Here is a 14,464-nt window from a genome sequence, read left to right as displayed (position 1 = left end):
TGGAGCAGCCAGTGTGGCGATGTGGCCGGAGTGCTGGACTGTGACGAGAGACACCCAAGTTCAAAGCCCTACTCATCCATGAAGCTCTTGGGATGACCTTGGGCGAGTCAGTATCCCTCAGCCTAAACTGCTTCGCAGGGTTGCTGGGAAGAACCTGGTAAGCTACTCTGAGGCCAAACAGTCCACATTCTCCTACCCATTCTGAAAATACACATGCATTTTTAAAATTTACCCAAAGAAGAAAGCATGCAGATAATTTCTAATACAAAAATTTCCAACTCTGTAGTCCTTAAAAATGGGATTGCCAAATTTCAAGCAGTAAAAATCCAGACAGGAAAGTTGTTGAGCTATTTTCAAGGTAAATTGCCAAAAACGACACTGCCGACATGGGTTGCCATACATCCGGATTTTCCCGGACATTTTAGCAATTTTCACCCAGACACTGCTTCCGACTGCAATATTCTGGATATGTCCAGGAAATTCCGGATGTATGGCAACCCTATTAACTGTTCCTAATTCTAAATACTGTATTTTGCAAGTTCAGAAAAATCCCCTCTCACAGAAAGAAACTATGCATGCACTTTGTTGCACAATTGTGGCATATTTTCTCCTCAACAGAAGAAGCACAGACCCCAGGATCAATTTGAAGTGAAAAACAGCAGGCTCCTCCCAGTTCCAACAGTTTTAAAAAGTACAATCAGTCTCATGTTCTTATTGGGATACTGTGTCCCCCCCCCCCCCAATATCCGTTTATTAGTTGCTTTCTTGTTTTAAAACAACAGGCTGGCATCGCAGGATCTCAGAATTCCTCTAAACTAAATGTATCTTCCCCAGTGTGGGGTTGGGGAGAGCAGTCTGTGTCAAAGACAGCACAGCCTCTCCTCTTGCTCCTGCATTTAACTAGGTGACGCTGCTTCTCTAGCTGGCATACAAAGCAAGCAAAGGAAGAGGTTGGGTGGGCCGCTGCTGCTGCTGTGGTGAAAGAAACTGTGCCAAACAGCCTCTCCTTTAGCTGTCACTAAGAAAGCTGGCAAGGCACAGAGGCCTTTTTCATGAATAGCACCCCAAAGCAATAAAGAAACGGCTCACTGCTACAGGAACTCCCATTTTTCAAAAACTGCCTTCTCAGAAAGGGTGGAACAAAAAAGGCTTGCGCATTTGCATGCACACATGTACATGGCAGTTACTTTTTGCAAACAAATTAATGGATGCGTCCACAGCACTCCCATTTTAATCAATAACTCTTGTAGCGTAAGAGAGCCTGCCCTGGCAGTAAAAACCACGTATCATAGAACCACTTGTACACTGCGCAAAAAAGCTCCATTGTACATCCCAATAACACACACCCCATTCATGATTTCACAAATAAAGTGGTTTACTGTGGCACTGCCATGAAATGACTTATGGTGTCAGATGTGTGTGTATGTAGGAAAAATTAATTTATTAAGTACATTATGAATGGCAATCCAGCCTACAAGACGTACACACACACCTCCCGTAATAGATGTCCTTGTTTTGATCCTCAATTTTAAAGTGATGTCTCACTACCCTTTGGAAAGAGCTAAATTCAGTGCGCTTTCATTGTCTCTCCTGGATTTCACTGCAGCCAAGTCTGAAAGGAAGCCCTCTGCATTCAAAAGAAGCAGCCTTTAAGCTGGGGCCTTCTGCTTCCTCCCAGAAGGCTGGGAGAGTCTGGCTGTTGTCAGGGCTGAGCCACAGCAGGGCAGCACTAATGGTAACTGCTCTTTTCTTTCCTCCAGACTTATAGCCACCAGCTCCAAGGCAGCTGCCACAAAGGAAATGGGGAGTCTGAGATGGGACTGTGCTGGTCAGACTTTTGTTCATCAAAGGGCTGCTCCCTTGCATTGGCATGAAAATAAAAATATTCAAATGCTGGATTCACAGAGCTCATGAGTGCAGACATGTCCAGCTGGTCGTCAGTATGACAGCTACCAGAAACAGGTTCAATGTCTGAATCAATTCCTGTATTTTGTTGTGAAACTCTGGGGAGAGGGGAAACATTTTTCATCCTGCCAAAATAAAGTATTGGTGACTGTAAAAAATATAGAGAGCTGAAGTTTAACAAGTGCATGGCATACCAGATATTGCCACAACCTACCATTTTACTTAGCGCCGAACTGGGCAAGAGAGCAGCCGAGAGGGTGGCGTGAGATGCACAGCACAACTTGGGCAAGAAGGAGAGGAGAGCTGTACTCTTCTTCCAGTCACAATATCTCCTCGCTCTGCTGCCCCCAATTTGCTCCTGTGCAAGTTCTCTGACCTCCCACCTACCTATTAGAACTATGTGACTGTGGTGGAGGCAGGGAACTCATACAGGGGCACAGCAATGACTCTGGGGGAAAGCACTGGTGAAGTAAAGGTCTCACTTTCCCCCAATGCTCAAGATCACCCACACTAAACTTTCAAACTCCAGTACTCCGTGCTTTACAAAAAATCTCTACAATCCAAATTGAATCATGCTGCTATCACATCTAGTAGTCACACTCTTAGAGATTAGCAACTGTGGAGCCAAATGGGCCCCAAATCTTTCCCATCATGTCGTCAGTGTTGTTAGGGCACCCTCTCCCCCCATACATTACAAAAAATCACTTTATCCAGTTATGTGGGGAACTCAATTACGCAAGCAATCAATTCAGAAAGCAGCTCTGTCAGCCCTAGGCTTGGCAGTTCCTAAGCAGAGCACTGTGAAAAGGACCATGACAAGTGGGTGGGACAAGCTACTTGCCAATCATCGGATGGCTGGAGGTGATTGACAGGTGGGCTGTCCCGTCTACCTTTCAAATTTGGCAAGTAGGGGTAGGAACCAATAAGGATTTGGTCCACTGGGTCAAAACAGTAACGCAGCCTTAATCCATGCATTACCCCTTCAATTCACTTGAAAATTAGCTGTCAGTCAGGAATTTAGAATTTGTCTGTAAGTTGGTATTGCTCCATTTCCACTGTTCAACTTAAATCTTTTCTGAAAGGTTCTTTTATAGAAGTGGCCCAAGACATTTTGGTGCCAGAGGCAGAAAATCCACACGGCACACCCATAGTTTAATGTGAGACACAGCCCTCCTGGGGATTTCCTAGGCTAGCCTCATTGAAACGAACAAGCGCTAGGCTCCAATGAATTTCAACAGGGCTTGCATGGAAAACTTCCCTGTGGGCTGTACCCTATTTTGTTAAGCCTCTCTCCAATCTTGCCACCTTGAGTGACAGCAAAAATCTGACCTCGCGGTCAGGGCTGCCTTGGTTGTCCAATATCAAAGAGCAAGTTTCAGGCGCTGCCTCAATTCAGCAACATTGCTTCTGGGGCTAATTAATTTGTTTGAGAGTACTGTCGCCTGTAGTGAATCTCCTAAGAATCATCAGTATTTGATTTTCACTGTTTTGTTGCAACTCATACTCATGGCTTCTGAAGATAATATTCATGTCTTGATTTCTAAGGTCAAGCTAATTACTTGTCCTACTGACCCAGTCCCCTCTAATTCACGCCTGGGACTCATTCTTCAGGCCTAATTGATTCTATCATAAATTCTCCATTCTCTGCTGCGAAGCTTCCCTTGTGATTTTGGCTACGCTTTGGTGAGTCCTATTTAAAATAAATCTTTAAGCTTATTAAACTTTCCCTAAATATCTACCTCCTCCATTAGCTTGGCTTCTCATTTGTGCAGCCCTGTTGCTTATTCTGGACTATATATTAACAGCAGGATTACACTTGCATGTGAAGCCCAGGACTCCAATAACTGTAGAAGGATATTGGGTCCAACTTCCAGTGTCCCACAAAGAGGAGGAGGAGGAGGAGAGGGAAATGGGAGTGCAAGTGGCATCTGGCAATAGCCAATGGTGGCACAGGAAAGGCTGATTGTTTGAGAAGCTAAATTGGGAGTTGATAATTTCAACCAAGACCTTTGACAGGAGTCAGAGAGAGACAGAATGATCCTCTTAACTCTTCTTGATATCTGAGTGATCTTTGATACTATCTTCCATGGTATCCTTTTGGAATGGCTGGCTGAGTTGGCTGCAGTGCTTTGTGGTGTTTCCAGTCCTACCTGCAAATTATCATCTGCCAATCACTGGCTTTAAATATAGGAATGGGTATCCCAAGCTTATGGCAGATAAAATGGAAATGTTAACCTTGCTAAACAATTTCTGACTTTGGGGAGGAAATGTGTACACAACCACCAAAAAGGTTATATGCAGCCAAGAGAGAACAAAAGATTCCTTTTCTAATAAGGAAACAGAGAACACTTATATTTACTTTGTCAACGAACATGTCACATATTTTGTCACGGAAATATTGTTATTCCATACAGGTACACTGTGGGACGCGGGTGGCGCTGTGGGTTAAACCACAGAGGACTTGCCGATCAGAAAGTTGGCGGTTCGAATCCCTGTGACGGGGTGAGCTCCCATTGCTCGGTCCCTCCTGCCAACCTAGCAGTTCAAAAGCACGTCAAAGTGCAAGTACCGTATTTATTTTTTGCCCTATAGGACACACTTTTTCCCCTCCAAAAATGAAGGGGAAATGTGTGTGCGTCCTATGGGGTGAATGCAGGCTTTCGCTGAAGGCTGGAGAGTGAGAGGGGTCGGTGCGCACCGACCCCTCTCACTCTCCAGGCTTCAGAATGATATCTGCAAGCCAGGGAACCCCGCAGGAGTTCCCGCCGGACTCCGTAGGCTTGTGGATAGCAGCCTGCTGCCTGAAGCCCGGGGCGCGCTGAGCAGCCTGTTCTGGGGGCTGGGGTCGGGGGAAGCTCCCCCGCCCCAGCCCCACGCCTGGGTGGGAAATAATTTTTTTTTATTTCCCCCCCCAAAAAACTATGTGCACCCTATGGGTTGGTGCGCCCTATGGGGCGAAAAATACGGTAGATAAATAGGTACCGCTCTGGCGGGAAGGTAAAAGGCGTTTCCGTTTGCTGCTCTCGTTCACCACATGACCCGGAAGCTGTATGCAGGCTCCCTTGGCCAATAAAGCGAGATGAGTGCCGCAACCCCAGAGTTGGTCACGACTGGACTTAATGGTCAGGGGTCCCTTTACCTTTACACTTACACTGTGGAGAGTTATGGGCAAAAATCCCCTCTGCCACATAACCATATTGCATAAAAGTTTCAAAGCACACGTTTTTCTTCTTTGTTTGGTAGAGGGCAACTTCAATTTGCAAGGGCAAATTTTAGTTGGCAAGGTTGAAAGTTAAGGGCACGCTTCCTCTCCCCCCCATGTGGTTATGGTGTGCTTTGGTCTGTTTTCTGCAGTGGACTGACCTGATTCAGCCACTGCCAGCAAGGCCAATGGTAGGAATTAGGTATGTCCTCCTTGTATCTGAGCAGCTCAGCCAATGGCAGCTGGAGACACTACTGCTTACTCCACATTTCTGTGACAGTAAAATAGCCAATCATTGCTTGGAGCTTTATTACCATGACAAAATACTTAAATGTACTGTAATCAACTTTGCACCACTGCAGAGATATGAATGAAATAAAAACAAGTGTTCTCAGATGTTTTATTTAGCTACTGTGATTATTTTCAGTACAGGCACCTGAAATATCAGCTGTCTGAATGATCTGAAACGCCCACTGAAATCTGTGACTAGATATCAAAGGTGAACATAAAAGTAGAGTCCTTCATGAATTATCGGTGCAAAAAATACTTATCCATTAGGAGTTTTTTCTCAAATGCTGGTTGTTATTCAAGGACCAAAGCAGAAAAACAGCCAGTTTTAATGCACTGCATTAAAAGGCTTTCCAAACCAAGGTAGGCAGACACTGGGTTGGTTTAAATGTAATTCTAACCAAACCGTAGTTAAGCATTATGAGAATGAGCCTAATCTTCCCCCAGGTTTGCACCCGTCCTGCTCTTCCTGCCGTGTGTCATGAGGAGGTGTGTGGAAGCTCCTGCTTCTCTTTTACATGAGCTACAGCACTCTGTATCATCTGAACCCAGACAAACTGTGGTCAATCTTAACTAAGGTTAATGGGAACAAGCCAACTTCAAATCATGGTTTATGATGTTACTGTATTTTTCGCCCTATAAGACGCACTTTTCCCCCTCCAAAAATGAAGGGGAAATGTGTGTGCATCCTATGGGGCGAATGCAGGCTAGTGGAAGCTTTGGGCGCGCTGAGCTCAGCACGCCCCACGCTTTGGGCTTCGCGCAGCGCTCCGCTAGCCGTGGGAGAGCCCTGCGAAGTCGCGCGGCTCTCCCACGGCTTGTGGAGAGCTGCCTGTTCTTTATATCCCCCCCCAAAAAACGAGGTGCATCCTATGGTGCAAAAAACATGGTAGCTTGTTTTCACTAACTATCATTAAGATCAACCACAATTCAGGGTTGAGATGACACACTAAACTGTAGTTAACCTAAAATGGAAGATGAAGCTTCTGATCCCATGCCAAGGGAGGAGAAGGGAGTGGGCAGGCCTGGAAGGAGCCCCTGGTTAGTAGGCTGGGCTCATTCTCTAGATCGGTACAGTCACTGAGATGAAACACTTGGATGAAAGGGTACATACACAATACTCTTTCTTTCATAATGCTTAATTTAGCCCCTCTGACAACCACTCTCTTGCATTTTTTGATATCACAGAATGACTTATTTGACATTATTACTGTGCTCCACTAAAGGGTAGAAGTGATTTTGTTATTTGGGATAATAACAATACTTCTCATCTAGGATGAACATGGGATGTGCTCAGAACATTTTTTTTTAAATCACAATGTGATTTTTTAAAACTATGGACAAGGAGAATCAAGAGTGACTGAGAAGCCTCCTTACACAAATATGCCATGTCAAGTCAGAAGATATTCCCTTAACTACTATCTAGGTCAGAGCTGATTGCTGCCCTGAGCAACTACGACAGGGGTCAGCAAACTTTTTCAGCGGGGGCTGGTCCACTGTCCCTCAGACCTTGTGGGGGGCCGGACTATATTTTGGAGGGGGGGATGAATGAATTCCTATGCCCCACAAATAACCCAAAGATGCATTTTAAATAAAAGGACACATTCTACTCATGTAAAAGCATGTTAATTCTTGAACTGTCCATGGGCCAGATCTAGAAGGCGATTGGGCCGGATCCGGCCCCCGGGCCTTAGTTTGCCTACCCATGAACTTGGATAACTGATCTGACTGGTGATAAACTGGCCAGTGTTCTGACCTGGCACCTGCCTCTGCATCTGATACCATCAAAGGCTGCTCTGACTAGAAGAGAATGCTCCCTTCCTCCAAAGTAAATCCTTCCCCCTTGAGCTGCTTCACTGCTAAATACTCACCTTAGCCCTTGTCTGTTCCCACGTACAAGGTGGTAACATGCATGAGCTTTCACATCCCATTCAAAATAATGGCCATCCAACAAAAGGTTGGTTTAGTATTCACAAGTTTGTTGTCACTTTCGCAATAAATCTTTGAAGACTGACATCATGACAACCTGAATGGATGTAACTGCAATTATTTAGAATGGAAACATCACCCTAGATTAAGCCCCCTAATAGATTCTTGTGTCTAGGTCACATTCCATAATTGCCATGCAGAAACATATTCTAAGTTATGCTTACCTTTTCAATTTTCTCATCCAGCATTCTGAAGAATTCTTGTTGGCTTTCAGAGATGTGCATGCTGAAACACACAAAAAGAACAGATTCATTTCCCTTTTTGTTTGTATTCAGTCAACAATTGAGAGCACTCCTTTTTAAATAAAAATTTTGATTCTCCTGCTGCTTAAGGAATTGAACACAAGTGCTGTTCTTTGTGCTTTGTTTTTGCTGCTGCCTTTGGTCTGATAGCTTGTGCTCTAATTGTTGAATGACTGCTGTTTGCATTTCTGTCTGTGAGTCACCTTGAGCAACTCCTTTGGTGGAGGGGGAAAGCAGGGGGTAGGATTCAAGTACCATAGATTCCAGTATTAGGCGACTGGACGTATAAGGTGACCCCCAACTTTTGCTGTTCAATTTTAGAGTTTTAGAGTTATAGAGTTTGAGCGCTGCCAGGGGCAGAGCGGGCGTTTGGCGGGCAGGCGCCACGCTCGGAAGGACTTTCCACATCCCCTTCTGTGGGGAGGGAGGAGGAGTGACGGCAGAAGGGGCACCTCTGCTCACAGGCTCCCTCTCCTCCTTCCCAACGCGTATACCCAACGTATAAGACGACCCCGACTTTTGGGGTGATTTTCCAGCGATAAAAAGTCGTCTTGTATGCTGGAACATACGGTAAGATTTCCTTGAAGTAGACCCACTGAAATTAATGAACACAACTATGTTAAGTCTATTCATTTCAGTGGGTATTACTCTACTTACCGTAGTTAAACACCACTGAGGATATCAATTTTCAAAATAAAATATTTGAGAGGCCCAGTGAGATCAATAAATGGACCCAATCTGCTGTACTCAGACACTGTGTACAGTACTGTGTCACTCTTAAGGCTGCCACATTCAAACTAGAGAGGAAAGCACTGGCCCCAATCCACTGCCATTTCCGTTCCGCTGGGATCCTGCTTTTGGGTTTCCCATTGGTATCTGGCTGACCAATGTGAGAAATAAGGCATTAGGTTGAATCCTTAGTCTATTTCCTGGTGGAGAATGAATTGGTGCATTTCCCTCTTCCTCCAGCAGGTGGCAGTATCTCAGGGGACCCTCGTAAAGGGGTCTGGGTGTGAGATTCTGTCCAGAAGTCAAGAGGGGAGCAGAACTTCCAATGGTGGCCTTGGGGGCTGTTTTAGTTAACCTGCATCTTGGGGGGGCCTGTAACCCAGGCATGATCCTAGCGAAACGTCAGCCTTCAGGCAGGAGGCTGATTCAGGATACACACCCAGGGGCATAAGCCAAAGTCTACTCTCATCTGTAATCAATAAAGTTGTGGCCATTTTCAACTCCAGAACGTTGTTGTGTCAATTTTTTACCTGTTACCACCTCGGCCCTTCCTGTCCCAGGGCACACTGTGTGTGGGCCTCTGTCAGAAGTCAGCCAGCAATGAAATCACATGGAATAAGTGATAGATAGATAATACTTTATTTGGCTATAAGCCCACAAGGTAAAACAAATCAATAGATAAAAATGGCATTTTACAAACTAAAATATCAACTAAAATATTTCAGCGCATAATCTCCATCACACTACTTACAATCTCTAGATGTACCGTATTATGGCCTTGAATATAAAGATGGTGCATAGAGTTTACTAGATTTTTAATAGTCATGCAGCATTCCATGACGTCTTTTATATGAAAGAACTGAAATCAGGAATCTGGCAACCTGTAATGTTTTATAAGAGTCAATGTCCTGGAGTAGATAGGCTAGATGTAATTCAGGTGGTTTAGCAACAATTTCCAGAATGATTGAACTCAGAATCCTTGATCGGGGAACAATGTATAAGGGGCAATTAAACAAGATATGATAAAGGGATTCTATTGATTTGTTGTCACATGCGCATAAAACAGAGGTTTTACCGTTAGAAAATCTATTGCTCAGCACATTTGAGGGGAACACATTAAATCTGGCTCTAACAAATGCGAATCTATGCGACGCAGCCGATAAGGTAGACAGATATCGAGGTATCTGGGACATAGATGTAATGCCCTGATTTATCGGGGAACATGTACCTCCACCTGTAGTAAGATTTTGTTGCAAATCAACCTCCTCCAATCTTTGTTTGATGACCTTTTTAGCTGTAATTAGATCTAAATTAAGTATATCGGAAGGAGAGATTCCATAAGACAACAGTTTGGAATGGATTTTTGTTGCCCATGGGCTGGTGAATTCATCTCTCCAAAGGCACTGAATAAGATGGTAATTTGGCAATTTATGCCAAAGGGACAGCCAATAATTAAAGGCATGTCTCCACATCAGAATCTCTAAGGAGGGGGTCTTAAGTTCTAAGCGAATGGCAGAGTTGCTTACACAGGAGGGTAGTTTCAAAAGGCGTCCTAGAAAAAGATTTTGCAATGTCACCAGAGGCATGAGGTTTACAAAGGCGCCCCATAAAGGGACCCCATAGGCCATAGTTGCAACCATTTTTGCACTGTAAACTTTTAAGGCGGATGGAACATGCATACCCCCTCAGTAAAGAAGAAGCGTAATAGAGCGTAGATAAGGGCTTTAACCTTATTTTGTAAATATGTGATATGCGCTTTCCATCCCATATTATACTGGAAGTAAATTCCTAGATATTGAAATTTGTAAACTTGTTCAATTGGCTTCCCCTCGAGTTCCCATCTATACAGTTTACGACTCCTGGAAAAAATTAGGACTTTAGATTTGGAATGGTTAATAGTAAGTAAATTTGTTTGGCATTATAACGCAAAAATCTTAAGGGCCCTCCTCAAACCGATTCTTGAATATGAGAGGATCACCGCATCGTCTGCGTACAATAATAAGGGGCAGCGATAGTCTGCAAGCCTGGGTGCATGAATGGTGGTTTGGGCCTCAGCTAGGGGGGTTCTCATGTCACTAATATAGAGGTTAAAGAGATAGGGGGCAAGGGTGCACCCTTGTCGTACCCCCTTATTTATTGGTACAGAGTTTGTGAGATCGCCCTCAGGTGTTAACCTCACCCTAGCGGCCGTCCCTTCATGTAATTTAATCATAAGCCACAACAGCCTTTTATCTATGCCCCACGTTGCCAGTTTTCCCCATAACAGCTCTCTAGAGATACTGTCAAAAGCCGCCTTCAGGTCTATAAAAGCGGCACATAGAAGACCATGAGTGGGGGAAGAATACTTCCGCGCCAAATGGTATAGAATTATTGCATGGTCAATAGAAGCGCGATTTGGTCTAAACCCGACCTGTTCATGGCCTATCAGACTGGAATCTTCGGCCCATTGGGTTAGTCTGGTTAGCAGGAAGCGAGTATAGATTTTCCCGATGATTGATAATAAACTGATGTTACGATAGTTTCCTGGGTCCTCTGGTGGTCCTTTTTTATATATAGGGATTATGATGGACTCCTTCCATGATCTAGGTATCTGGCCCGTGGCATTGATTGCATCAAAGATTTTTGCAAGAATTTTGGCCCACCATGCTGGGTGTTGTTTAATAGCTTCCGCCGGGATCAGATCGGGCCCTGGGGCTTTATCAGTTTTCAGTTTAGCAATTAAATCTACTATTTCCTCCGGGTCAGTATCTGGCCATATGGGCAAGTGACTTGAAAGAGTATCAGAATGAATGTTAGAGATATCTGTCTGGGAGAAATATTTTCTTAGAAATTGTTCCCATGTCGGGGCTGGTATAACCGTCAATGGGTATTTCCTCGATCTTTTGTTGATTAAATTCCAAAAACCATGAGAGCTGCGAAGCTCAGAGGCAGCAATCAGCGCTTGCCAACGTCTTAGCTGCCACTCATGCTTGGCTGACTTCTGTGCCTGTTTGTAAGCAATTTTGGCCTGCAAGTACTCTGGGGGAAGAGTTTCAGCTCCAGAAGATTTGTATCTGTTGTAGATACAACAGAGAGAGAGTCTAGCTTGCTTACATTTGGAATCAAACCAAGGTGCACCGAACCTGGGTTGATCTCGGTTAACCAGGTGAGCCGGCATCGTAAAGAAGCTAGTTAAATCTGCAGAGAAGTGGGAGAACCACTCCAGTATGCTATTTGGTTCCGACAACTCCGCCATTGAAACAATAAGGGATTCAGAGATATTCCTCTGGAAGAATTCTGCCTTTTTTTGGGCCTGTTTCATAGACCATTTAATGCCTCTTACTTGAGCTGCGGCATTTAAACCTACATGAATTGGGTGTGTACCGCTAACCGGGTGCCAGTCAAGCGTTAGCTTGGCCGCTAGAGGTAGGTGGTCACTGGATTGTACATTGTCTACTTTGAAATAAAAGAAGTTTGAAAATAGGTCTTCTGAAACTAGAAGGTAGTCTAGGACACTATTTGATGTTGTGCCCAAGTGAGTGAATTCACCTGGCACGTCCGGAGGGCAGTTGCCATTTAAAATGTTCAAATTCATACGAATGGCCAGTTGATAAAGACGGACTCCCGCCTCATTCACTCTGTTGTCCTTAGATCTCCTTGATGTAAAAGAGATTAAATCAGATTTTGGGTAGGGGGGAGATACCCACCACTTGGCCTTAATTATCCCATCCCAGTTGGCGGCTGTACGTGCATTAAAGTCACCACCCATTATCAATGGAATATTACGGTACATAACATAGCATGCCAATAAATGATCTTCCAGAGAATCCCATCTATAATGGAGGTCTGATGTAAGACCACCTGGAGGAAGATAAACATCGGTGATTAATAGTGAGAATTTTTCGCTTGAAATCAGACCTGTAAAAGCAAAAGGAGGAAAAGTCTGAACTAGCGAGAGTTTAGCTCTCATTTTAAGCGATATGGCGATTGCAAGACCACCTCTGGACCGGCCACCTTTCTGGGAGGGGCTAGCTGGAAGTGATATCAGTTCAAAGCCATTTATATCTATTTTATCTTCTTCCCAAGTTTCTTGCAAAAGGATTATCTGAAAAGAGTTTATATAGGACAGAAATTCGGGATCTAATCTTTTCCTTTTCCAGCCAGCAATGTTCCAACTTAGGACTGCTAGCTGGGGACTTCTGTGTTGTTCTTTTAACAGTCAAAACGGAGGGGGGGCAGACTCTCTGTTTAAGACAGAAGATGTAACAAAAAAATCAGTTATTTTACTTTGGGAAGATGGTAAGTGTGAGGAGCCCTCCAAATTAAAATTTTTAACAATTTGGTTCGACTGTTGGCACACCGTGGATGATCCACTGAAAGTAGATCCCTGAACAGGAAGTCTCTTCATTTCGAAATTCTTGGTACAACTTGACAGAGAAATACCCAGGGAGGGAGAAATTAAGTCCGTCGGAGGAAACCCTCTTGCAGATTTATCATCAGACATTAGGATGATTTTATTGATGCGTCCCATCAGGTCTTCAATCGTTTCCGACGGCGGGTCCCGAGGTGTAACATTCGCATTTTCCTTTAAAGAATAATCACGGGGGCAGGAATTGCGGAAGGCTCTCTCAGGGGCATCACTTGTGGACTACTTCTATATCTGGTCGAAACTGGAGAAGATTCTAGCTCTGGCATAGATGAGTGAGTTAAAGAGGGATTTGAGTCAAGCAGGGAAATCAGAATTTCGTCCTTAGGTATGTTGGTCGATGAATGTAGATGAAGGTTCCGTGAGGATGGCAGAGCCTGGTCGTCTCGTGATATAGCGCACGGGGCAGAAACAACTTGAAGATTTGAGTCTTGCCGGATGGTTTTTGTTTTCAGAGTGGGGCTGAGCTGAAGAAGGTCAACCACTTCTGTCCGGTGAGCCCAAGTGGGGTTATTTGAAACATCGTTAGTATCTTCCCCTCTATGTTGGACTTGCAAAAGCTGAGATTTAAGCGTGTCAAATCTTTGCATCATCACCGACTGTTCTTTCGGAGGGAGGGCTCTGAACGAATCAATAAGTTCCCTTTCGTCAAGGGCAGTCTGCAGATTTTCGTCCTCATATATGGCTGTTTGAGAGGGTATCGAGTTTGGTCGAGGATGGCACGCTGCAGAGTCATCGCAGTGGGGCCTGACAGTATTTTGAAGTAAGGCAGAGTCTCTTGTCCTAATGTCCTCACCGCCAGGGCACCTATTTAAAAGGGGTTTGATCTTGCTATCTGCAAAAACCCTCGTTGCTACGATGTCGGCCATGGAGAAGGAATAAGTGAATTTTACTCTTTATTAGAAGAAACTGGATTTGCTCACTCTGGCCTAGTGAGCACCACAACTTTTCTTTGGTAAGTCTTGCCCAGTGCCGGATTTATGTATAAGCTAAACAAACTATAGTTTAGGGCCCCACTCTCTTGGGGGTCCCCAAAAAATTTAAAAGAAGAAAAAACCTGGATGTAAATTTCCAAAATATAAGATAAAAAACAAATAAAGTAAAACCTACATATAGCAACAGTGTTTTGTGTTGTGTAGGCTCCTATGATGTAAGTAATGGGCCCTGCCTGCTAGCCTGCTCCCTAAATTATCACATACAAAGGGCCCCATTACCTTCAGAAGCTTAGTGCCTCATCAAACCTAAATCCGGCCCTGGTCTTGCCCCTCCTTCCCACAGCTGCCTAAGTCTCCTCTTCTCCTCTCCCAAGCAATCTGGGACTATGACAGCGTGCCTACCTTTACTCCTCCCGCTTCATGCCTCTCCTGTTGCAGCAGGAAGGGGAGACACCCTTGCTTCTTCACCAGCCTGGCTCATCTCTGCCTCTGGGCCTCCCTCATCCCACTCTCCTGCTTCCACTTCTGCCTTTGGACTTGCCTATGAGAGCATCAGATGCCCACTGCCGATTTGCTCCAGCTGAGAAGATTAAAGGCAAATCCACCCTGAGGCACAGGCAGGATGCAAATATACACTGTAAAATGGCACTCTCTCCTGTTGTATACTGAACTGTGCCACCCCTGTCACTCACACTCACCAACATATTCTAGATGGAAATAAGGACTTCTGTGTTCTTTAAAGCAGCTGCATTCTCGCATTACTGCCTGT

General features: G+C 44.6%; 1 protein-coding gene across 1 annotated transcript in view; it reads right to left on the bottom strand.

Moving 5' to 3' along the window:
- The window catches only part of LOC309344740 (uncharacterized protein C1orf21), a 170,053-nt gene that overhangs the window by 4,910 nt on the left and 150,679 nt on the right, over positions 1-14,464 (bottom strand). Inside the window, exon 5 of the mRNA XM_081867407.1 lies at positions 7,549-7,609. Within this exon, the coding sequence (XP_081723533.1) occupies positions 7,549-7,609 (61 nt within the window). The remainder of the gene's footprint in view (positions 1-7,548; positions 7,610-14,464) is intronic.

This window comes from Podarcis erhardii, assembly GCF_964252035.2.
Source record: "Podarcis erhardii genome assembly, chromosome: 6".
Taxonomy (NCBI): Eukaryota; Metazoa; Chordata; class Lepidosauria; order Squamata; family Lacertidae; genus Podarcis; species Podarcis erhardii.
This window is presented reverse-complemented; position numbering and strand designations above follow the sequence as displayed.